Source organism: Geotrypetes seraphini, chromosome 18 (genome assembly GCF_902459505.1).
Source record: "Geotrypetes seraphini chromosome 18, aGeoSer1.1, whole genome shotgun sequence".
Classification (NCBI taxonomy): domain Eukaryota; kingdom Metazoa; phylum Chordata; class Amphibia; order Gymnophiona; family Dermophiidae; genus Geotrypetes; species Geotrypetes seraphini.
Genome location: NC_047101.1, coordinates 474,404 through 500,329, shown reverse-complemented (window position 1 = coordinate 500,329; position 25,926 = coordinate 474,404). Strand labels below are relative to the sequence as shown.

The 25,926-nt window shown below is 40.1% G+C and overlaps 1 protein-coding gene across 8 annotated transcripts in view; it reads left to right on the top strand.

Moving 5' to 3' along the window:
• Positions 1 to 25,926, top strand: part of LOC117351614 (C-terminal-binding protein 2) — a 130,352-nt gene that overhangs the window by 6,783 nt on the left and 97,643 nt on the right. For all 8 annotated transcript variants that reach the window (XR_004537489.1, XR_004537490.1, XM_033927145.1 and 5 more), the window contains exons 3-8: positions 4,318 to 4,442; positions 19,423 to 19,577; positions 19,763 to 19,907; positions 20,442 to 20,648; positions 20,798 to 21,012; positions 21,566 to 21,696. Coding sequence is in view for 6 of the 8 variants with exons in the window: in XM_033927145.1 (XP_033783036.1) it covers positions 4,394 to 4,442; positions 19,423 to 19,577; positions 19,763 to 19,907; positions 20,442 to 20,648; positions 20,798 to 21,012; positions 21,566 to 21,696 (902 nt within the window). In the remaining 2 variants the exon portion in view is untranslated. The remainder of the gene's footprint in view (positions 1 to 4,317; positions 4,443 to 19,422; positions 19,578 to 19,762; positions 19,908 to 20,441; positions 20,649 to 20,797; positions 21,013 to 21,565; positions 21,697 to 25,926) is intronic.

The following is a 25,926-nucleotide window of genomic DNA, read 5'->3' as shown; positions in this document are numbered from 1 at the left end:
TGTCTGAAAGGCATCTACTATCGCCCTACTTCTTTCCGATTCCGCAGACGGAACATTCCAGTCCGCATCCAGCAGGTTGAAATCTCCCAACAGCAGAACCTCCTCTTTTCTTCCAAACTTTTGGATATCCACAATCAGATCCTTATCAATTTGCTGCGATTGAGTCAGAGGTCTGTAGACTACACCCACGTAGATAGAAGTTCCATCTTCTCTTTTCAGAGCAATCCATATCGCTTCTTCCTCTCCCCAGGTCCCTTGCATTTCGGTTGCTTGGATATTGATCTTTACATAGAGAGCTACTCCTCCACCTTTATGACCATCTCTGTCCTTCCTAAAAAGATTATATCGCGGGAAGCCTTACGTGGCGCCTCATCATTGGCTGTCACCTTCTTGATAGTAAACTTTTCTTTGTTCTGCTTTTTATGTGGTGAAATGATCAAAAAAAATTTTGTTGCATAATAGCATTTCCTCTAATAAATATATATAAATATAAAGTGCTTAAATAGTGCATTTGTACTTAGCTTATATCACAGCCAAAACCTAGGAGTTTGACCCGACATGTTTCGCATACATTGCTGTATCAAGGGTCCCCCTACGGAATAAAGCATAAAAAGCAGGAAGCTGTGAAAAAACCATTCATACAACACAGCTACCCACTATAATCCTTTCATTGCTTCTTATATAAATTAATAGAATGTAGCTCACCGAGGTCGCTGTTGTCATCTGACTCCAAAATCTGTGAGAGAAAGATGGCTGCAGCGTACTAACCGGTGTTTATATACTCCTCCCCATTCTAATTCAAAACCTCCCTCCCCCTGTTCCTATTGGTTAGATTTAGCCAATCCCTGAAAGCCATTCTATTTCCCCATTTAACCCTCTAGGGTCCACCGTATCCAACAGGAAAATATATCGTTGTTCGCTTTGATTTAACCTCCTTTGATCTTTCCCTCCGTCCCTCCCTGTGATCTTATTAATAACTCGCCTTCTGATCTCCTCCACTGTATGATTGTGTGTGATCCAGTGTTCCACTAGGGGTGTCTGCATGACTTTGTTCACAATACGTGATTTGTGTTCAGTCAGTCTAATTCTTACCCTCCTATTGGTCCGACCGACATATATCAAGTCGCATGGACACATAATCACATAGATAACATCCTGCGAGTTACAGTCAGTGTCAGTTTTCGCCCTCAAAGTCGCGTCTCTACCTGGCACCTTCCACGAGCTGCCCTGAATAGTGGAGGAGCACCACTGGCACTTCCCACACTGTTCATGGCAACCCCCTGTCTCCCTTATTTTCGCCCCATATTTTTGAAAATTACATTTTTGGCCCAGAGTTATACCCCTAGAGTAGGCTATCCGGGGAAAATCCTGAAGTGAGCGGTGGATCTGTACTATATACCAATGTTGTCTCGTGAGGTCCACCATTAGGTTAGTCGCTTTAGAAAAAGGTAATACGCAGGTCAAAACCTCATTGTCTATCTCACTGCATGCCTTTTGCTCCTCTAGAAGGAGTTTCTGTTGGGCAAATCTAGCTCGTAAGTAAGCTAGTCTTATAGATCTCTCCGGATAGCCTCTCTTTCTAAGTTTATTGGAAAGTAACTTAGCCTGGCTCTTATATTCTTCCACAGTGGAGCATACTCTCCGGGTCCGTAAAAACTGCCCTACCGGCAGATTAAATCTTAGTTTAAAAGGGTGAAAACTGTGGCAATGAAGTATCGTATTGCGTGTTATCGGCTTCCTATATAAGGAAGTATGGATCTTACCCCCATGTATCGAGATGGCAATGTCCAGAAATTCTATCTGCGTCTGATGGCATGACATGGTAAATTTTATATTGAGATCCACCAAATTCAAATATTGGTGGAACTCTTCCAAACGCTCCCTTGTATCGTCCCAAATTAAAAAGATGTCATCCAAAAAACGGCCCCAGAATAAAATATGGGATTCCCACAGTGTCCCGTATACCTGTGTATCTTCAAATGTTCCCATATATAGGGAGGCCACCGAAGGGGCCAGAGTGGCTTCCATCGCTACCCCCTGCACCTGCTGATAAAACTGCTGGTGATGTTGAAAATAATTATTCTGGATAACCCATCGGGCCAATTGCATCAAAAATTCAACAGAGATACGTTGGAGGGTTTTCTTCTGTCAGAGGGTTTCAAAAATAATCTGAAGTGCCTCAGTCTGGGGAATCTGGGTATATAAGGAGGTGACATCAAGGGTCACCATCCATTTGTTGTGCATGTGTGTCTGTATCTGGGATAGTTTCCTTAAAAAATGGGATGAGTCCCTAATATATGATCTTAACTTCGGGACTTCATCCCTCAAAAAGTAGTCCACTACCTTAGAAAGGGGTTCCAATATCGAATGGCGGATATTGACAATGGGGCGACCTGGGGGCTTTATAAGCGTTTTATGTATCTTCGGGACAAATGAAATCCTTGGAACTTTCGGATATTTTTCAAAAAGGAAAGTATATTCCTTTTGTGTAAGCATGCCATTCTCCAAATGGATGTTAAGATAGTCCAATATCTCCCTGGCTAAGTGGTCTGTGGGGTCCCCATCCAATTTTAAATAAGCCCGTGTATTGTCTAGCTGGCGCTTGGCTTCTATATCGTAATCCTGTCTATTCATAACGACAGTGGTGCCCCCTTGTCCGCTTTTATTATAATGATGTTATCGTTATTAAGCAGTTCTTGTAACCCCTGTTGTTGAAGCCTAGTAGTATTAAAAGGGCCGCTGTTTTCTCAAGATTGTTGGATAGATCTCAGTCCTTTCACCATAATTTCACGAAAAGTGAAAATTAAGGGATCCATAGGACCAGGGGGGACCCAATTTGATTTAATCTTGCAAATCTCCATCATTGGATTAACATCTTCATCACATTCCTCCTGGTCTGACTCTACTGGCTGTGGAGAAATTATCTCCTATTTGTTGTCAAAAAAACCTTCAATTGCATCTTACGTGTGAATGCATGCAATGCTGCATGGAGTTTGAAAAAATCCGGAGGGTGAGTGGGTACAAAACCAAGTCCCAGTTCCAATAAAGATAGTTGATCGGGAGACAATGAGGTGGATGATAAATTTATCACTGACGAGTCGTCCTCATCCGAGTTCTGGATGTTGTCTGTTGTGTAGACCCCCTGCCTCGTTGCTGTCGGGTTCGTCCTCTCCCTCTTCCTTCTCTGCTGGACAACTCCCCTGATTTCTCGTTCGTACCCTCATTGGACCCCTCGCTTGTAACGTCCGAATCTGCAAACGTACTGTCAAACGCTACCTTCTTAGATCGTACCGTAGGAATTTTTCTACGTTGCCATGAATATACCCGGTCATTCTGGTTTTAGATGGCCTAAGTTGCAACGTCCAAGTTCAATCTTGGCAGTGTTGTAAAACTTTTGGTTATACATGCAGTACGATTAAGTCTAGGATGGCCCACGGCCCGCCCAAATCCTGCCCTCGACACTCCTCCTGAAACGCTTTTTTAGCTCTGGTCATTCAGCAGCACTGTGAAGGCCTAGATCATTTTTAAATAACGTCTAAAACACAGTTTGATTATCGGCACTTGGACAACTTGTCTTTTAGATTGTCCAAGTGCCGATTTAGGCCGGTTTTTAGACGTTTCTCAGTTTCGATTATGAGCCCCATAGAGTATATCTTGCAGCCATGTAAACGAGTGCAGTATGTCCTATGTAACTTCCCTTCTCTCTTATGCTTAGTATTTTAGAGGAGAGCACCAGGGGCCTCGTAGATTGTGATAATAGAGTTCATTTTACTGAATGATCCAACATGGGCCGTGCTTTGGCAAAAAATTAATACATACATAAACAATCATAAAAACAATTGTTTTATTGCTCTATGATTTTATATATGTTCGTTCACTTTAATATTTAAGCATTTTTCATTATGGACCCCTGATGCAGCCATTTTTTGCCAAAACACAGTCCATGTCGGGTTATTCAGTAAAAAGAACCCTACTATTCCAATATACGAGGTCCTTGTGCTGTTTTCAGTTTAGTGTGTACTTTCGTTCCCTCTTCTCGTAGCTTAATATTCTAGAGGAGCTGAAGGGTTTCTACTGGTCCGTGCTACGTTGCTGTTATAATAAACAACTCGCCTGGATTCCTTTCTGTGTGTGACCCCTTTTAAATTATGTGAAGTTCCCACATCCATTTTCTTTTCATTGTATTAATGATATATTTTGCCATGAGTGAGGAAAATGAATGTTTTCAGTAAAGCAGGTTTACGTGGTATAAGGGGAGGGGCATCTTCTTTTTTGTACCTGATCTCCCTTTCCTGGTTTTCTTTGTTGCCATTTCAGTTCTTCTAGAGAACACCATAAATTAATCTGGAAGACAGTCGTACGCTTTGATCCACCCTCTTTCTCCGATTCTTTCATGGATAAACACAAAGTGAAACGACAGCGAATAGACCGGATCTGTGAAGGTATGTAGATTTCAAATGGTTTTGGCAGTGCTTCAATATTTTCTATGACTGTGTTTGTTCTTACCCCCAACTTCAATATATATTGGTGCGCTTAGCTGCTAATTGATGCTGCTAATTGTCAATTAACATCTCATAATTGACGTTAATTGAAAGTTGTACATACAACATGTTATTTGCAGTGCCGAAAATGTGTCATTTCAAGTGTGCAAATCTTGAAAGGGGGGATGTTTAGGGACGGATCATGGGCATCCTTTTAAGTTATACGCAAGTTTATAGCTTATGCACTGATGTGCGCACAACATGGAATTTAGGTTAAGTTTTCATTGGCATAAAATGGGTGTGCCTAACTTTTGTAACGCACAAGGGTGCATAGTCACACTGAGCGTGATTCTTTACATTCATAATTTTTATGGAATCACGCTTAGCACTGTGCTAGTCGACACCAATTTTTTTAGGCAACATATATAATTTGGCCCTTAGGAACTGATTCTACAAATGGGTGTCCCGATTGTAGGTGGAGGAAGGCATCCTTCCGCCATCTCACAGCCAATTGATATGCATGTTCAAAAAAAAATTGCAGGTGGGGAATGATGCCTATATTGTAGGCGTTTGTCGTGCGCCTATGGAGGTGTAGAGACGCTTACAAACGCCCAAGGCATGGCTTTGGGTGTCTGTAAGTGCGAGACAGTTGCCTTAAATGTAGGCCTGCAAAATGCTGGCCTACATTTAAAGCGTCTGTTAGTAAAAGTAGATACAATTCTCTACAGGATGCGTATGTGTGAAAGGTCTGTAATCAGTGGCCGATTCTTAGAAGACTGGTGTCCTTTAGAGAATCAGACCCATAGTACACAGAAGCTAAAGAATAGTACTAATTATACATGTAAGCTAATTGGTGACTTATCCGCTAATTGATACTAAATCACCAATATTTAAACTTAATTGGCGCTAATTTACAGTCATGTGTAATTGCACTTAGTCGCTATTCTAGAAACTAAGCGTGGAAAATCTATAACTGGTAACTGTAAGGGAGGGGGGTGGGCATGTCGGGGCTGTGCGCAGCACTCGCCAGCTAAGATTTTGGCATATAGTCAGTTACGCGGGTTGCTGCGTCATTTAGTCATGCTTGTTTACACCAGTCATTGACATGGTGAAAGCTGCCTCAGCTTAAACGTTGCTGCATAAATACGGAGTTATGCTATGATGGCAGCTACCCCTCTCCTACTGTATTCTCATTTCAAACTGAACTTTGTTGTGAAACTGATGGCTTTTGTATATGATCTCTTTGGTATCAGTTTGTCTGATTTATTGTTCATGATAAACATTACATACTGAAATGTTTTGTAATCCTCTTTCAACAGTCTGGTTAGACAGAACGCAAAATAATTACATTACATTAGAGATTTCTATTCCGCCATTACCTTGCGGTTCAATAATGAAAGTATGTTTTAATAATAATATAGGTGTATGGATTCTCCAACCCTGTTATTTTAAATGTTTTATTTGTGATATTCAACATAAGATAAGAACATAAGAATTGCCACTGCTGAGTCAGACCAGTGGTCCATCATGCCCAGCAGTCCGCTCACGCGGCGGCCTTCTGGTCTAAGGACCAGCACCCTAACTGAGACTAGCCCTACCAGCACATGTTCTTGTTCAACAGAAACTTGTCTAACTTTGTCTTGAATCCTTGGAGGGTGTTTTCCCCTATAACAGCCTCTGGAAGGGCGTTCCAGCTTTCTACCACTCTCTGGGTGAAGAAGAACTTCCTTACGTTTGTATGGAATCTATCCCCTTTCAACTTTAGAGAGTGCCCTCTTGTTTTCCCTAACTTGGAGAGGGTGAACAACCTGTCCTTATCTACTAAGTCTATCCCCTTCAGTACCTTGAATGTTTCGATCATGTCCCCTCTCAATCTCCTCTGTTCGAGAGAGAAGAGGCCCAGTTTCTCTAATCTTTCGCTGTACGGCAGCTCCTCCAGCCCCTTAACCATCTTAGTCGCTCTTCTCTGGACCCTTTCGAGTAGTACCGTGTCCTTCTTCAGGTACGGCGACCAGTGCTGCATGCAGTACTCCAGGTGAGGGCGTACCATGGCCCAGTACAGCGGCATGATAACCTTCTCTGATCTGTTCATGATCCCCTTCTTTATCATTCCTAGCATTCTGTTTGCCCTTTTTGCTGCCGCCGCACATTGTGTGGACGGCTTCATCGACTTGTCGATCGGAACTCCCAAGTCCCTTTCCTGGGAGGTCTCTCCAAGTACCGCCCCGGACATCCTGTATTCGTGCATGAGATTTTTGTTACCGACATGCATCACTTTACACTTATCCACATTGAACCTCATCATGCCCATTCCTCAAGCTTGATTATGTCATGTTGCAGATCTTTGCAATCCCCCTGCGTCTTTACTACTCTGAATAACTTTGTATCATCCGCAAATTTAATCACCTCGCTCGTCGTAACTATGTCCAGATAATTTATAAAGATGTTAAAGAGCACGGGTCCAAGCACCGAGCCCTGCGGCACCCCACTGGTGACGCTCTTCCAGTCCGAGTATTGTCCATTTACCCCCAATCTCTGTTTCCTATGCTCCAGCCAGTTTTTAATCCACGTGAGTATTTTACCCTCAATTCCATGGCTTGCAATTTTCCGAAGTAGTCGTTCATGCGGAACCTTGTCGAACGCCTTCTTAAAATCTAGATATACAATGTCGACTGGATCGCCCTTGTCTATCTGTCTGTTTACTCCCTCAAAGAAGTGCAGCAAGTTCGTCAAACACGATCTGCCTTTGCTAAAACCGTGCTGACTGGTCCTCATCAGCCCGTTTCCGTCAAGGTGATCAATGATGCTGTCCTTTATCAGTGACTATCATCTTTCCCGGTACAGAGGTCAGACTCACCGGTCTGTAGTTCCCCGGATCTCCCCTCGAACCTTTCTTGAAGATAGGTGTAACATTCGCTACCTTCCAGTCTTCCGGAATCTTTTCCGATTTGATCGACAGATTGGCTATTAATTGAAGCAGTTCAACTATGGTCCCTTTCAGTTCCTTGATGACCCTCGGATGGATGCCATCCGGTCCCGGGGATTTATCGCTCTTAAGCCTATCAATCTGCCTACATAACCTCCTCTAGACTGACCGTCAATCCTGTCAGCTTTCCGTCTTCGTTAAGATAAGTGATGTGTTGATATTATTTGACATTGTATTTTGAACTAATATTTCAGGTTTAAACATTTAAACCAACAGTATTTTAATTTCCATTTTCTGTGTTCATAGATTCCCTTTTACTCCCCCTACCTTCTTTTCAACCTAACCACCCTTCTTGATCTCTGTGAAAAATATTTGTTCTTATAATCCCTCACCCTTTTCCTAGCTTAACCTTTTCCCCATCACTTCCATGCTCTGTGTCTTGTCCTCCCTTCCCTTCTCCAATCTACCTGTATGTTCATCCTTTTTGTACCAGAGCCTTTGCACCCCAAGTCCAGGGCTAGCATTATGGCAGGGGGAAGGGGCAACCAGGGCAATTGACCAGGTTCCCTAAACCTGTCAAAAGCTGAAGGAGAAACAGTCTTAAAATGAGTTTCAGGGCCCCCCTCCCAAATTTCTGCCTAGAGGCCTCAGCATATTTAACATTGATATTATATATTAGAAACACGATGGCAGGTAAAGGCGAAATGGCCCATCCAGTCTGCCCATTTGCAATAACCATTATCTCTTCCTCTCTCTGAGATTACACGTGCCTATCCCATGAAGTCTCAGTCTCAACCACCTCTTCCAAGAGACTGTTCCACACATCTACCACCCTTTCTGTAAAAAAAAGTATTTCCTCAGATTACTCCTGAGCCTATCACCTCTTAACTTCATCCTATGCCCTCTCATTCCAGAGCTTCCTTTCAAATGAAAAAGACTCGACTCATACACATTTATGCCACATAGGTATTTAAACGTGTTTATCATCTCCCCTCTCCCGCCTTTCCTCCAAAGTACAGTATCCATATTGAGACCTTTAAGTCTGTCCCCATATGCCTTATGATGAAGACCAAACACATTTTAGTAGCCTTCCTCTGGATCGATTCCATCCTTTTTAATATTTTTTCGAAGGTGCAGTTTCCAGAATTGTACACAATATTCTAAATGAGGTCTCGGCAGAGTCTTATATAGGGGCATCAATAACTCCTTTTTCTTACTGGCTATACCTCTTTCTTTGCACCCTAGCATCCTTCTAGCTTTCGCTGTCACTTTTTCAACCTGTTTGGCCAACTTAAGATCATCGCATACAATCACACCCAACTCCCACTCTTCTGTCATGCATAGGTTCTTCACCCCTAAACTGTACTGTTACTTTGGGTTTTTGGAGCCCAAATGCATGATCTTGTATTTCTAAAATTAAATTTTAGCTGCCAAATTTCAGACCATTTTTCAAGCTTTGCTAGGTCTTTCATCATGTTATTCATACCATCCAGGGTGTCTACTCTTTTACAGATTTTGGTATCCTCTGCAAAGAGGCAAATCTTACCCGACAGCCCTTCAGCAATATCCCTTATAAAAATGTTAAAAAGAACAGGCCCAAGAATAGAACCTTGAAGCACACCATTGGTAACATCCCTTTCTGCAGCGCGATCTCCATTGACCACTACCCTTGATCACCTTCTACTCAACCAGATCCTGATCCAGCCCATCACTTTGGGTCCATCCTGGGGGATTCTTGGTTTATTTATTGGATGTCTGTGTGGAATACTGTCAAAGGCTTTGCTAAAATCTAAATATACCACATCTAGCGCACTCCATCTATCCAAATCTCTGGTCACCTAGTCAAAGAAATTGATCAGATTTGTCTGACAAGACCTACCTCTAGTGAATCCCTCTGGCCCCATCACTTTGTTTACCTTTAATTTTTAATTAATTTATTTATAGAATTTCAAATTTAACATGATCCAAAAATACATTATATACTGAAATTGTCTGCCTTTAATTTAGCTAGTTCCTCACAAACACAACCCTCAGAAAATTGATCAGGGTTTACCACCTCTACATCCCTATTCGCGTTTGTCTTCTGTGGTCCCACTCCCAGCACTTCAGCCATGAACACAGAACAGAAATATTTGTTCAGCAATTCAGCCTTTTCTTCATCAGCTTCTATATATTTCTCCCCTTCACCTTTGAGTCTCACAAAGCCACTTTTGCACATCTTCCTATCACTGATATATCTAAAAATGTCTTGTCTCCCTATTTTACTGTGTTGGCTATTTTTTCTTCCATATGTATCTTTGCTTTTCAGACTACTTTACCAGCCTCTCTTAACTTTTCCAGATATTTTTGCCTGTCTTCCTCTTTCTGCCATCTTTTGTAGTTTATGAAAGCTAACCTCTTATTCCTTACCTTCTCAGCTACTACTTTTGAGAACCAAAGTGGCCTTTTTTTCCTCTTACTTTTACTTACATGCCTCACAAAAAGGTTTGTCACCTTTACAATAACTCCTTTCAGTTTTGCCCATTGCATTTGTGCTCCTTCTGGACATTCCCATCCAGACAACAATTCCTTGACGTAATCCCCCATCCGAACAGTTAAACTTCCCCTTTTTTTAGATATATTGGGAAAGTCTACTATTAAATCCCTGTCCACTTCTTCTGTCTGTGAAGGAGGTCTGTATATCACACCAAGGTAAATATATTTACCATTTCCTCTTTCCAAATTGATCCACAATGCCTCTTCCTTGCCCTGCAGATTATGCAATTGTGTGGCTTTAATTTGATCTTTAACACATAACGCTATTCCCCCTCCTTTTCTTCCTAAACTGTCTTTCCAGAACTGATTATAGCCCAGTATAACTACATCCCAGTCATTGTTCTCCGTGAACCATGTCTCCATGATCACCACCATATCCAACTCATCTTCTTCCATCACAGCTTCTAGATCCAGAATCTTGTTTCCCATACTTCGAGCAATAGTATATATTGCTTCCCAGACATTGCCCTAATTTCCCATCCGTGTAAAGGTATTCATTAATTTACTTACCTGAGAGCTTACCCAGGGGCTTTGATCACCCTGCCCCATCATTTCTAGTTTAAAGCCCTTTTCAGTAGATTAGCTGGCATGCTGCAAAGACACTTCTTTGATAGATGCACCCCATCCCTGCTTAGCAGCTCTTGGAAAATCATCCCATGGTCCAGAAAGCCAAAACACTCTTTTTTTTTTTTTTTTAATTCTTTATTCATTTTAAAACTTATAACAAGTGCACAAGATTACAACATTGAAAACTTTTACACAGCACTTAAATTCTTTCTATTATCAACATAAATAAATAGAGTTTATTCCCTTCTCACCCACCCATCCTCAATTATTTCAAACAAACATATCATGTATATATTGTAATCTTAATTATTTGATAAAATTTCCTACCAATCCCCTCCCCCTATGTATAAATATACTATCAATGGAAAATGATGTCTACTCATTACAATAATTTGCCATTGGCCCCCAGATCTTTATAAAGTTATTATAATTCCCTTTTTGCAAAGCAATTACTCTTTCCACGCAAAACACTCTTGACGACACCATCCACTTAGCCACGCATTCATCTCCAGGATGTGAGCGCCTCTGCCTTGGCCTTTACCCTCGACAGGGAGGATAGGCGAGAATACCACCTGTGCACCTGACTGCTTCACATTCTCTCCCAGAGCCACAAAGTCAATTTTGACACGTTCGCAGGGGTACCTGGCAGTATCATTAGTGCCAACATGGATGAGCAGCATCGGATAATAGTCATCTGGCTTGATGAGTCTCGGCAAACTCTCCATAACATCTTGGAGTTGAAATTGTTTTGATATTTTTAGTTTTGTAAATTGCATTGGATTTAGATATTGCGATTATATCAAACATTAAATAAACTTGAAACTTGAAACCAGGCATACAGCATACCTCCTGGGATATCATGTTTGGTCTGCAGATGGATGCTTCTGTACCCCTCAGAAGTGAATTGCCAACCACTGCTATCTTACCTCCTAGTGGTCACAGATCCAGTAATTTATCAGATTTCAAGCTTTGGTCATTCCTGTCCTTGGGATGCTCTCATTTCCTCCACTTCCAGGGCAGCATACTGGTTCTTCATTTCAAGGGCGGGTGGAGTCACGATACCAAACTTGCAAGGTTCCATAATCTGAGTCCAGCTGTCTTCCCTCAGCACAGCTTCTTCTCCACTACTGTAAATCTTTCATGCCTCATCAACCATTTCATGGATATATCTCTCATTCTCATGGATGCTTCTCAGTCTTGTCACCTTCTCTCTCAGTTCCTTTACTTCCTTCATGATTGATTCAAGCTGAAGACAGCTGGCACATGGAACCACTCCCTCAGCCTGGGTAACATTTTCTATCTGCACAGAGACAGAAACTGTAACCTGAGCAGCAGCTTTGGTGACACGATGTTTCCCAGCCATACTGTGGCTGCAGAAATACTTACACCTGGAAGTGGTTGCAGAAGTACTTACATCTGGAAGAATAAAGAAAGCTCTGCCTTTGGGGTGGGCAGGAGGGAATTCCCACCAAATAGAGACTTTCCTCAACAGCTATTTGTGCCCTGATCTGATCTTATACCCTGAAATGCAACCTAAAATACTGATCTAGACCAAAACACTTTTTTGTATGAAACTTTAACAGCTAAAAAAGAGAACCTACTGAAATCCAAGTTTACCTCTCCCAAGTTTGAATGGTAGCAGGCAGGCTATTCCAATGGATGTTTCTTCTCCTTAGCAGAGCAGATCCGCCCTCAGAGGCAGACAGTTGTTCACAGAACACCCCATTTCATCTGAACCAATCTGCTCGAAAACCATCAGAATAGGATAAATTGTCCTTCCCTAGAAGTCTACATATGAAAATCTTATTTCCTTCTTGCAGTTCTTCCATTTTGAGGTTTTGTTTACACGGTTTGCAAGTTACAGCATAAAATTTAAGCCCTGGTCTCTGCCAGTCCCTCTTTGCCACCCTTCCAAAAATATACCATCATCTTCTCACTTACAATCAACCACACTAAGTCATCTGCCCACCTGCTAAATTTTTTTTTTTTTTTTTTTTTAATCTTTATTCATTTTCAATTCTTCAACAAGTATACAATGTTATAATGAATAATATACAGAATCACTTGTACATCCTAACCACTATTCTTTATGTATTATAAAAATCCCTCCCCCCTCCCATCCCTCCCCACATCAACAATGAATTCCCGCAAAACATCTACTATACCCCTTATTTATTATAATGTTTCAAATACATAAAGGTGTCTAATCATTTGAATATACAATCAATGGCCCCCCAAATCTTTTTAAAATTAGTATAATTTCCATTTTGTAAAGCAATGACTCTTTCCATCTTGCATATATGACATACAGAATTCCACCAAAAGGTATAATTGAGTCTTGTATAATCTTTCCAGTTCCTAGTAATATGCTGAATGGCAACTCCTGTCAAAATTAGTAATAATTTATTATTGGACATTGAAATTTGACTTTTAAACCTCATTGAAGTTCCAAATAAGTTTCAAGTTTATTAGTGTTTTTGATTAATCGCTTAATCACAATTCAAAGCGATGGACGTAAATAATAAACAATAAAATTACAGTATTAGGGAATAATACAATACTTAACATAAACTTAAGTCCGAACAGGACTATTAACAAACTTAACAAACAAGAAAAAAGGGGAAAAAGGGAATTGAACTACAAAATATTAAAAATAGAATAATCAAGGAAAAACACAAGGTAGGGGATATAAAATTCCATAGTCATAATCAACTCAATAAATAAATCCAAGAGGGATAACTAATAATTGAAAGCATCTTTAAAAAGAAAAGTTTTTAAATTAGTCTTAAATTTATCGAGTTGCGTTCTTCTCTCAAATAGATAGGAAGAGAGTTCCAGACTTGAAGGGCTGTAACAGAAAAAATAAGTTGTTGTCGTCGTGTATTAATGATCTTGAGAGAAGGAATTGTCAATAGATGTTGTTCATTTGATCATAATGTTCTATTAGAGGAATAAGGGATTAATAGTTTGAAAATAAATGCAGGAGTTTTATAGAGTAGGGATTTGAAAGTAAGTAAGCATAATTTATAAGTTATTCTATGAGATACTGGAAGCCAGTGTGCATTCTTAAGAAGTGGAGTTACATGATCGAATTTCTTTGTTTTTGTTATAAGCTTAATGGAGGTATTTTGTATAATTTGCAATCGTCTAATTTCACTTTGCGCAATTCCCTTAAAAAGGGCGTTACAGTAATCAATTTTAGAAATCACCAAAGAGTGGATAAGAATGTTGAGTGATTTAGAGCAGAGATATTGCTTAAGAGAACGAATTTGACGAAGTCTATAAAAAGATGATTTGATAATACTACTAATATGATCGTGGAAGGTTAATTTATTATCAAAAATCACTCCTAGAATTTTAATGGTGTTAACTGATTGCAGGGGAATATTTTTTATAGAAATAGGAGCAATAAGTTTGGAAATTTTTTTCCATGGGAAAACCATCATCTTTGTTTTATCAATATTAAGAGCTAACCTATTAGTATCCAACCATTGATGAATTTGTTCAAGTTTTTTGTTAATCGTTATGATATCCAAATTATTACTGGGATCCAAAGGATGTAAAAGCTGAATGTCGTCAGTGTAGGCGAATACATGAAAACCTATGGATTGACACAAAGTCATCAAAGGGGCAAGAAAGATATTGAAAACTAGCGGGGAAAGAATAGACTCTTGTGGAATACCATATGAAATTAGTGAACTTTTGGAGTTTGAATCATTAAAAAAAACAGTAGAAGTACGATCTGAAAAATAAGATACAAACCAGGAGAAAACTTGGTCAGTGATACCAATGGAATAAAGTCTATCTAATAGAAGTTGGTGATCAATAGTAGAATATAGGCTTGTTGATACCTATAAAAATTTGGAAAATTTACCCCTCCCTCCATAATTGATTTCTGTAAAGATACTAAAGCAATTCTTGGTCTTTTACCCAACCAAACAAATTTCATAAGAATACCATTTAACTTTTTATAAAAGGACCCCTGAAAAAAAACTGGTATCATACTCATTTGATAGCAAACCACAGGCAGTATCATCATTTTAATGGAATGCCCTCCCAGATGAGATTATTGCGGAATCGACCGTCCTAGGCTTCAAGAGCAAACTAGATGCATATCTCCTTAAGAGAGGCATATAAGGATATGGTGGACTATAAATTAAGACAGGTGTACACCTGGCAGGGCCTCCGCGTGTGCGGATCGCCGGACTTGATGGACCGAAGGTCTGATCCGGAGATGGCAGTTCTTATGTTCTTATGTAATAGTTTGAACTCTCCCCCACCATGATAAATGCAACGGATTCCACTTTTCACACATTTCTGTTACTTTTTTTAACAAAAGTCTTTCATTCTCCTTCACCGTACCTTCAATATTGTTTTTAATAATGATGCCTAAATATTTTAGACCATCATCTTTCCAGACAAAAGTAAATGAATCGAATAAGCCTTTGGTACAGTGAACATTAAGCGTGAGGACTTCAGACTTACCGGTACTCCAATTAATCTTATATTCTGAAACTTTCCAAATTTCTCTATCAATTCAAGTAAGCATGGAATGGTGGACTCTGGATTCCTCAAATAAAGCACTATATCATCTGCATAAGCAGAAAGTTTATATTCCCAATTCGAATAAGGAATACCCTTTATCCCCTTTGCTTGATTAATAACAATTAACAAGGGTTCTAAAACAACATCAAAGAGCAATGGAGACAAGGGACAACCCTGTCTAACTCCCCTTCGCAAGTTAAACCGATCCGATAAACTATTGTTAATGTATAATCTTGCACCAGGAGAGCTATACAACGTCTGGATCATTTGAAACCAGAAACTACCCCAAACCATTCCAACGCTTGATACATAAAATTCCATTCTACCCTATCAAAGGCCTTTTCCGCATCCAAAGAAACCAAGAAAGCCGGATCATTCACTTTTTTTGTTAAATTTAAAGTATGAAAAGCCAGTCTAGTATTATGAGAAGAATGTCTCCTTGCAACAAATCCTGTTTGGTGAGTATCAATAATAAAAGGGAGAGCTTTTGCCAACCTTAAAGCCAATAATTTGGCAATAATTTTCCCATCCACATTTATTAATGAAATCGGCCTGTAGTTTGAAACCAAAGTGGGATCTCTGTTTGGTTTTGGCAAAACAATAACCAAGGAATCTGCCATAGTATCTGAAATACAACCTTTAGTCAGTTGATATTGATATAAGAGTAATTTGAAATGACTTATAGAATTCTAGAGTATATCCATCACCACCTGGAGCGGATCCAGCTCTAAGAGATTTCAATGCTATTTCTAATTATTTTAGAGATATAGGGTCTTCTAAACTTCCTTTTATATGCTCAGGAATTTTTGGTCCATTAATTAAATGTAAAAATTCTAAACCATCTTGTTCTTTGTTTCTATAAGTCTCAGAAGAATATAGGTCCTTATAGAAAGTAAGAAACTGTTGTAAAATATGCTCATTTTTAGTATGTATTTCATCTTTATTATCTTTTATTACAATAATTTTTGTTTTCCTTTTTTTTTTTTTTTTTGCTTTAAGATAGTTTGCTAGTAATTTCCCTGCCTTATTTGAATTTCCATAATACTGAGCTTGTTGATAAAACAAATCATTTCTTACAAACTTTGAAGATAATTCATTATACTTGGCTTTAGCTTTTAATAAAATTTGTAATGTACTCTGTTCCCATCTGCTAATTAATTTATTTTCCAAAATCTTAATTTCTTTTTTCAAATCATAAAATTGTTTTTTAAGTTGTTTTCTAATATAAGTCGAATATGAAATATGTCCTCTCATGGTTGCTTTAAAAGCATCCCACAACACTTCAATATTAATATCATCAGAGGCGTTAATTTGAAAAAATTCAATTATTTTTAACTTGAAATCTTCAAGGAATTTTGAATCTGCAATCAAAGTATTATCAAACTTCCAAATCGGCTTAGCATCAACTTGCTCGTCCACTTGTAATTCAATCCAAACACTACCATGATCAGATAAAATGATAAGATCTATGATGGCTTTTATTACTTTCTGAGCTATTTTATTTGAAACAAAAATATAATCAATCCTTGAAAAAGAATTATGAACCTGTGAACAAAAGGAAAATTCCCGATCACCAAAATGAAGAATACGCCATATATCTATCAAATCACAAGAGTGAACCAAATTATCTAAACCTAATGATTTCATAATCCTCCTTGGATTCTTATCCACTATTAGATCCATTACAGCATTGAAATCTCCAGCCACCACTAAATTAGAGGCAGCCAGTGGGAGTAATAATTGTTGTAAAGTCTTAAAAAACTCCATTTGATTTGTATTTGGAGCGTAAACATTGAACAAATCAAGGGTATTATTTCCCATGCTCATTTTGATATGTACCCACCTTCCTAAGAGGTCCGAAACAACCATTTGGAAATTCGCTGAACACTTTCTACTAACTAAGATAGCAACCCCCGCTTTTTTCCCAACTGCTGGAGCAAAAAAACTTTTAGAGATCCAACCCCCTTCCAGCTTCCTAGATTCAATAATTGACAGATGCGTCTCTTGAATGAAATAAATATCAGCATTTTGCTTTTTAAAGAAATCTAACATTTTCTTCTTTTTAATCATGTGATTAAGGCCATTGACATTTAATGAAAAAAGCTTAATCATCATCTAAAATATGGAAATACCTATAATAGTATGCATGCTTAATCAACTTGAAATGACTAGACACCAGCACCTTCATGAAAACGAATAATAAATAAATTAAATAACAAACCCCTTTATTCCCTAAAATCATCTTTATCAATAATATAAAAGAATTCCCCCTCCCTAACCCACCCGAACCCTCCCTATAAATGGTTAAACTTGTAACACGCATAGGATATGTAACCCATTCACTCCCCCCAGGCAACGTAAACTCCAATCCATTTTCTTATAAAAATGATAACATAAATCAATTCATTAATGCCATAAATATTCATACAACAATTCATTTGTTTCATAAAATAAATAATCATATTATCATTCAAATTCATGTTGACTATATAGATCAATTATACTACATCACAGAGACTTAATACCCCAAATACTAGCATTAGAACTCATTTGATCCCCTTTAACTATATTCTTCTTTAAAACAAAAATTTTAAATATCTTCATAATATGCATTCTATATTTTGTTTAAAAGCTTTTTTTTTTAAAAACAAATATACACCACCCTAACACATTTTAAAATATATCATTAAAATCCCCTCATCCAATTCATTAAAATGAAGACATTAAACACATATTTTATATCCATCCTCATATTCAAATACTTATCATACTTGAGCATAGCACATACAATATTATAGTTGGAAAATCAAATAAGTAATTCATAACTTCCATATTCCAAAATCAGCTGACAGCAGCAATTAATCCTAGAATTATAACTAATAAGGAATAATCGCTGATACCTTCCTAAATCAATCACAACTGACACATCACACATACAGAACAATTAATATCAAAACAAATAAATTCCATGTGTCGAGATTATCCTAAAGGAAATAAATACTGTATTTCCTTGTAATCTTGTGACACCAATTGATAAAACCTAAACATGACTGATAGACAATACATTAAGACCAAATAACATACAACATTCAAGACATCACCAACACCATAAAACATGTCACATACACAAAAGAAAGAACAAAGAAAAATAATAAATAGATTTAATCAAATCCTATAACATCTTTGAAATAAAGTAAACTCCATTGGACATCATAAGAACACTATCATGGTGCAGCATATTCCTGTTCATCTTCTTCTTTTGAAATACCTTCAAATAAACATTGGCTCTGAAGTAGCCAAAAAATCTCTCAGTTTTTCAGGATCCTCAAAATAAAGAGATTTATTCCCACTGGATACTCTCATCTTTGCAGGATAGTATAATCCATACTTATATCCTTTTTCTTTCAATTGAGGACGAAGCTGAAGGAACTGCTGTCTTACAGCCACAGTGCTCTTTGCAAAATCCGGCAGGAACAATAATTTGGAGCCTTTATAATTTAAGTTTTTATCTGCCTTTGCTAATTTTAATATTTCAAAGGCTTGTTGAAATCTCAATAGCTTGAAAATAAGAGTTGTTAGCAGATCTTTGAAAAGGAATCCTATGTGCTCTTTCAATCTCTAGGGGGTACTTAGAATTCAGTTGCAATAATTTTGGCAGCAAATTTTCCAGAAACTGAATTGGATTTCCCCCTCCAAATTTTCTGCTAGCCCAATTATTTTTACATTGTTCCTCCTCCTGCGATTTTCATAGTCTACCAGCTGTTTTTGTAAATCTTTAATAACTCTGTTGTCATCTTTAGATTGGGCTGCAGTTATTTCTAACTGCTCCACTCTGTGTTCTAAAACTGCCATTCTCTGGTTAGCAATCTCCATCTGTTTATTTGTATTTAAAACTTCTTCCTTTACCTCTTGAATAATTTCAGCGTTCTTTTGAATCTGCTATAATATTTTTTTAAGCTCAGCCATAATTTCTCTTTTTTCAATCTCCTCCTCCTCCGGAAGTGGTGTTTTTGAGGGTGTCACATGATCATGTTTCACTCGCTTCACCGTGCCAGCTGTCACAAAAGCTGCATCAATTTTCCCTTGCCGCGTACTGGCCATCTTCACACAGCCTGCGAACCACCCAAAACCACAATTATGGCGAAAATGGTATTTATAATCTTAAAACTGCTGCCTGGAAAAACAGACAACTCGATCACATCTCCATGTTTAGCACGCTCCAAGCCACGCCCCCCACCTGCTAAATTTTTGCTTTCTTTATTGGTCAAGCCAAAATCTTAGCCTTGCTGCCATCAAAAGTTCTTTTATAACATTATGGGTTGCAGCCTGTCTTTGCTATGCTTCTCTCTCCCTGTATTTTCTCCGCAGGGATCCGATCTCCTATTCTGAATGGTCCAATGCCTACTCGCCCCCTGGTTGCACTTTTGGATGGTAGAGACTGCACAGTGGAGATGCCTATCTTGAAGGATGTGGCTACAGTGGCATTCTGTGATGCTCAGTCTACACAAGAAATTCATGAAAAGGTGGACATAGTACTGATCCTTATGTTTTACTTATTAAACAGTTTTAGAATGAGTTGTTTTCATGGACCATGCTCTTTTACAGGCATGCCCATATTTCCTTTTTGCCTATATATAGTCTTGTCTTTGAGTTGCATGAGTCAGCGAGAGCTCTGACGTATATGCCCCCCTTTACCTTTCCACAATAGGTGTTAAATGAGGCAGTTGGCGCACTAATGTATCATACAATTTCTTTGTCCCGGGAAGATCTGGAGAAGTTCAAGGCACTTCGTATCATTATCCGGATTGGCAGTGGCTATGACAATATTGACATCAAATCAGCTGCAGAACTAGGTACGGTGAACCATATGCATCTTCAGCGAGAGAAATGTCTGTTATATGATAGCTTTGTGCCTCACCTTTGTACTCTTACTTTGCGTGTGCTTTGGGGGTCAATTGCTTCCAGGCTAGCATTTGAAATCACTAGTAATATCGATTTTTGCAAATAAGTTTCTTCAATCTGCCAAGTGAATTTTTGAGGCAGCATTTTAAGAAACGTTTTGTTTAATGTTTTGTATGTTTCAGAATTTTTTACGCTCTTCTAGCAAAAGAAATGTTGATCAGTCATAATTACATTATTTGCAAAAAATATTTATTACTCTACATATTTGTTGCATAATCATCATATAGCTCTGTTGTAGGCCTACTTGTGAATAATATTTTATTATTGTACACCCAGCTTCTTGTTTATTATATAGAAAAATAAAAGGAGTCCTGTTATTGTGAAACGTGTGTGTATATAGCCTTTGGTGGGAGACAGCATGTTTATATTCAAGAAAAACCTGGTATTAATGGGGTTATTTGTTTCCGTCTCATCACTCTTGCTAGGCATTGCAGTATGTAATATCCCCTCATCATCAGTGGAAGAAACTGCTGACTCCACGTTGTGCCATATTTTGAACCTCTATCGGCGTGTCACTTGGCTGCATCAGGCCATGAGAGAAGGGAACCGAGCCTGCAGTGTAGAGCAAATTCGAGAGGTTGCTGGAGGGGCAGCCAGGATCCGTGGAGAGACCTTGGGCATTATTGGCCTTGGTAATATACCTTTCAACACTTGCATTGGTAGGACTGTGTTCTTGATTTGAAGGGTTGGTTCCCAGTACTTCTCACAGGCTGGGTAGTAGCCAAGTGTTTCACAAGTTTATTTCATTGTATGAGTGTGTTTTAATTATTATTATTTTAAGGTCGAGTGGGGCAAGCTGTGGCATTACGTGCAAAAGCATTTGGCTTCAATGTGATATTCTATGACCCCTACCTTCCGGATGGAGTGGAGCGTTCTTTAGGATTACAGAGAATGGGTACCCTACAGGACCTGCTGATACATAGTGATTGCATTACTCTTCACTGCAGCCTGAATGAGCATAACCATCACCTCATTAACGACTTCACTATCAAGCAGGTGAGTACCTCATTTACCAACAGTGCAAACCTTCTCCTTTCCATCTCCCTTGCCCTTACAATTTGTGGCCGCATACTTCTTTTTAGTGATGAATGAAGAAGCAAAGGTGGAAATCGGAATGAATTCCCCCCTTCGTCTGGCAATGCAGACTTTGGGGTGGGAGATAGAAGGATTAGCCTACTCCTTTTGAAGGTTGGGGGCAATAGTGTTGCATGCTTTGGGAAGGGGGAAGGGCTGCTCCCTATCCACTGTACTGTACTCCTGGTCTGGACAATGTTTGGATTTGATCTGAGAAACAAGGTGACCAGTGATATGTGTTTCTTCAGTTTTGACCTGGGATGATGGCGGTAGCTGCTAGGAGGCTCACAGTCTAACTTCCTTTTCCTCTGCCTTCTGAGTGGCAGCAGTGTACAGCCTCCAGGGGGTGAAGGAGGAGATTAAACGGATGTTGTCTGTTCTTCTCTCTTCTGCTTTGGTATCGGTGTTTTACAGTGGCATGCAAAGCATATCATCTAGTTTGGGGTTTTTTTTGTTTTGTTTTTTATCTCTTTAGATGCGACAGGGATGCTTTCTTGTGAACACAGCCCGTGGAGGTCTTGTGGATGAGAAAGCAATTGCACAAGCTTTGAAAGAAGGGCGAATCCGAGGAGCTGCACTGGATGTCCATGAATCAGAGCCCTTTAGGTTAGTTTGAAGTTGTTTTTAGGGCCTGCCTGCCCTTTCACTTCTCAGGAGTTAACTGAGTCAATGTACATTTGATGGTATTCTATTTTTATGTAACACTAGAATAACAGTGATATCATTGGCATATGTATAGGATGTAACATTCCATAGCGTCCTTCCCACTATTCCAGACCAGTGGGATAGTTATGGCTCATTGACCAGCATGTGGCGATAGAACACACAAGAAGAGCTGTCTGATAAGATCCTACCCGACCACCCAGCTCCTCGATATTTTCTACCTCCAAGCAGGTGGATAGTCGTACTATCAGCTCTGGGATCTGGATAGGCCGTTCCTAATCCAGTTGGTCCACTTAAGCTTGTTGTGTAGCGGCTTTCAGGAGGATACATTTGGTAGTGCCAGCCTCTGCCTCCTTGCCTTTTCTTTCTCCTCCCAGCTAAGTCTCAGCAGCCTCTTCCGAAAAGAATTAAAAAAATAAAATTGTTATTTTCAAAATTGGGAATTTGACCCTTTAAATTTGTTACAAAGCCTGATTTGGCTGTACTGGGTTTTGGCTCTTTAAAAAAAGAAATAAAGAAATAAAATATTGAGGTACCGGCAGCCAGGGGCTGAGCGGCAGGACTCCTACCTCGGTCTGAGCTGTGTACTGAGTCAGGGGAGGGATTCCCCAACCTGCCTGCCTTTCACTTCTCAGACGTTAACCGAGTCAGTGCATGTGTGTACTGTGTTTCACGGTATACTTTTTTATGTAACACTGGAATAACAAAGCGTTATAATTGGCATATGTATAGAATGTGACTTATAGGGCTCCTGTTACGAAGGTGCGCTTGCGTTTTTAGCACACACTAACCCTGCGCTACACGGAAAATTCTAACGCCAGCTCTATGGAGGCGTTAGCGTGCTAAAACCGCTAGCGCATCTTCGTAAAAGGAGCCCTTAGTCCCTAGTAAAACTATTAGTATGTTTAATAATATTGGAGATAAAGGCGAACCCTGTTGGACTCCACAGACAGGCCTCCATGGTTTTGAAAATTCCCCTCTCTATTTTATCCTCAAGTTTCAATTTATTTGATATACCGCTAATAATAAACCCAAAGATAATCTAAGCGGTTTACAATTAAAATGTAATTTAAAACACAACATGGGGAAGGGAACAAAAGACAAATTCAAACGACAAGACAGAAAGGAATACAAGAGGAAAGGGTAAGATTGGATAGGATGCAATAATAACAAATGGTGGTGAAAGGAGAGGAATGAAACACTATATGGTAAGGGAAGCAAATATAAATTAATTTCAGCCCTAACTAGTATATGGATATGACTGGAATGGTGTCAGGAGCAGAAGGCCAAGGTAAAGTAATATGATTTTTAATTGTACCTTAAATGTAGCAAAGGATTTTTCAGAGCAGAGGTAGTAGGGTAAGGAATTCCAGAGGGTGGGAGCCATGACAGAAAAAGAGGAGTTCCTGTGAACATAAGAATTGCCGCTGCTGGGTCAGACCAGTGGTCCAGAAGATCCTGACGACAGACTCGTCTGCCCACGCTTGGGGGGCTCATCTCGATGGCCTCCGGACCCAGGGCCTTTGGTCCAGCGAGGAGAGGTGCTATCGCATCAATCTGTTGGAGCTTCGAGCCATTTTCAACGCTCTCCAGGCTTTCCTTCAACTGCTTGGCAACCATGTGGTTCTCATTCGGACAGACAACCAAATGGCCATGTATTATGTCGACAAGCAGGGGGGTACAGGTTCCCTGTCTCTTTGCCAAGAAGCTCTGAGGATTTGGGATTGGGCGACCCGTCACAACATCTTTCTCAGAGCAGTCTACATTCAGGGCCAGCAGAACTGCTTGGTGGACAAACTTAGTCGCCTTCTACAACCTCACGAATGGTCCCTCAATTCGTCGACTCTGCGTCAGGTGTTTAATTAGTGGGGGACCCTGCATGTAGATCTGTTTGCATCCCCGCTCAACTACAAGTTGCCTCGTTTCTGCTCCAGGATTTATTCTCCTCACCGGCTCGCAGCGGATGCTTTTCTTCTGGAATGGACAGATCTGTTTCTCTATGCGTTCCCTCCATTTCCTCTGATTCTGAAGACTCTCGTCATGCTCAAGTCCATTCACGCCACCTTGATTCTGATAGCTCCTCGATGGCCCAGACAACCCTGGTTCTCCCTGCTGCTTTGACTCAGTGCCAGGGAGCTTCTGCTTCTTCCGGTTTTTCCTTCTCTGCTTTCTCAGAGTCAAGGCTCTCTTCTTCATCCCAACCTGCAGTCCCTGCACTTGACAGCTTGGTATCTCAGCACCTAACTGGCTCGTTCCAGTTCTCTCAATCTGTTCAGGATGTTCAGGAAACGCTCCACTAGGCAGTGTTATTCTCAAAAGTGGACCAGATTTTCCTCTTGGTGTACTACGCTGCGCCTGGAGCCGCATTCTGCCTCCTTGTCTTCCGTGTTGGACTATCTGTTGCACTTGTCTCGGTCTGGTCTCAAATCAACATCTATTCGAGTCCACCTCAGTGCCATTGCTGCCTTTCATCAGCCGCTTGATGGGAAACCGCTCTCTGTGCATCCGGTGGTTTCCCAATTTATGAAGGGTCTTTTCAATGTTCATCCTCCGCTCAAACCTCCTCCGGTGGTTTGGGATCTCAATGTTGTCCTTGCTCAGTTAATGAAGCCTTCCTTCAATCGACAGGGCTCATTTAAAGTATCTCACTTGGAACGTAGTGTTTCTTATTGCTCTCACGTCTGCTCGCAGAGTTAGTGAGCTGCAAGCTTTGGTTGCGGATCCACCTTTCACCGTTTTTCATCATGATAAGGTGGTCCTCTGTACCCATCCTAAATTCTTGCCTAAAGTGGTTTTCCGCGTCTAAACTAACTATCAGAGCATTCTGTTGTCCCGGGTGTTGCCCAACAAGTCCAGGATTCTGAAGCACCGAAAGTGCCCTCAGTACATTAGCAGATGAATAGCGGCCTGGCACAAAACCTGCCTGGTCCGAATGAATTAAATTGGGCAAAACCCGACCCAGGCGAGCCGCCATAATAGCAGCAAACAACTTGATATCTTGATTGAGCAGAGAAATAGGTCTATAGGATCCCAGCTGATCTTCCGCTCGACCCGGTTTCGGTAGAACCACAATATTGGCGTGAGTTAGTCTATGCGGAGGCAATGCACCTCTACTAAGAGCCCCACATAGGGCTTGAAATGGGCCCACCACTCGTACCCCCAACAACTTATAATATTCAGAACCCAGTCCGTCAGGCCCAGGGGCTTTAGCCAATTTTAAGGCCCTAATAGCTTGTTGAATTTCTAACCCTCGCACCGGGGCATTTAACACCTCTCGCTGTTCATGTCCCAGAGAGGGAAGCTGTAGGTCTTGAAAGAAAGTCGTCCTCTGTCCTGTGTCACAGGTCCCCCTGTCATATAGCGCCCTATAGTAGTTAACAAAACTCTGCTGTATTCCAGCTTGGGCAGTTACCTCACTACCATCAGGCGCCTGAATCCGTGAAATAATGCGCTTCGGCGCCCTTGAGGTAACCAAAGACGCAAGCAGTTTCCCGGCTTTGTTACCCCAGCGGTGGAGGCGGTATTTGTACAATCTGATATCTCTAAGGGCTCTTTCCGCTAATAAATCATTAATTTGCCTACGTAGGTCAGAATATTGAGATCGAGCTGTCGTAGCACCCGGAGCATGTAAACTCCCACGTAGCGCAGCCAGACGCTGTGTTAAGTCCAACAGTGTCTTATCTTGGGCTCTGCGCTTGCGGGTAGTATACTCAATAATTTTACCACGCAAGACCGCCTTGCTCGCCTCCCAAAACACCACCTCTGATACATCAGAAGCAGGGTTTTCGTTCACAAAGAAATCCCATTGTTGTTCCAGGAAGTCCTTAAACTCATCATCTTCGTATAACGTGGGATTCATACGCCAGCTAGTAGTCGACCCCTGGTACCCCGGCCTATCAATGAACTCCAACCAAACCAAGTGGTGATCTGACAAAACACCATCTTCAATCACCACTCGTGGGATACCCGCCAGCAGAGAAGGAGCCACCAGCAGGTAGTCCAAGCGACTATGAACATCATGCACTTGAGAGTGAAAAGTTTCAAGGTCAAGGTTTCAAGGTTTATTAAATATTTGATGGATCGCTATATCGTTATACAAAGCGATGTACATTAAAATACAATCAGATAAGATAATAAAAACATACAGTTCATTAAAATAATAATAACATACAA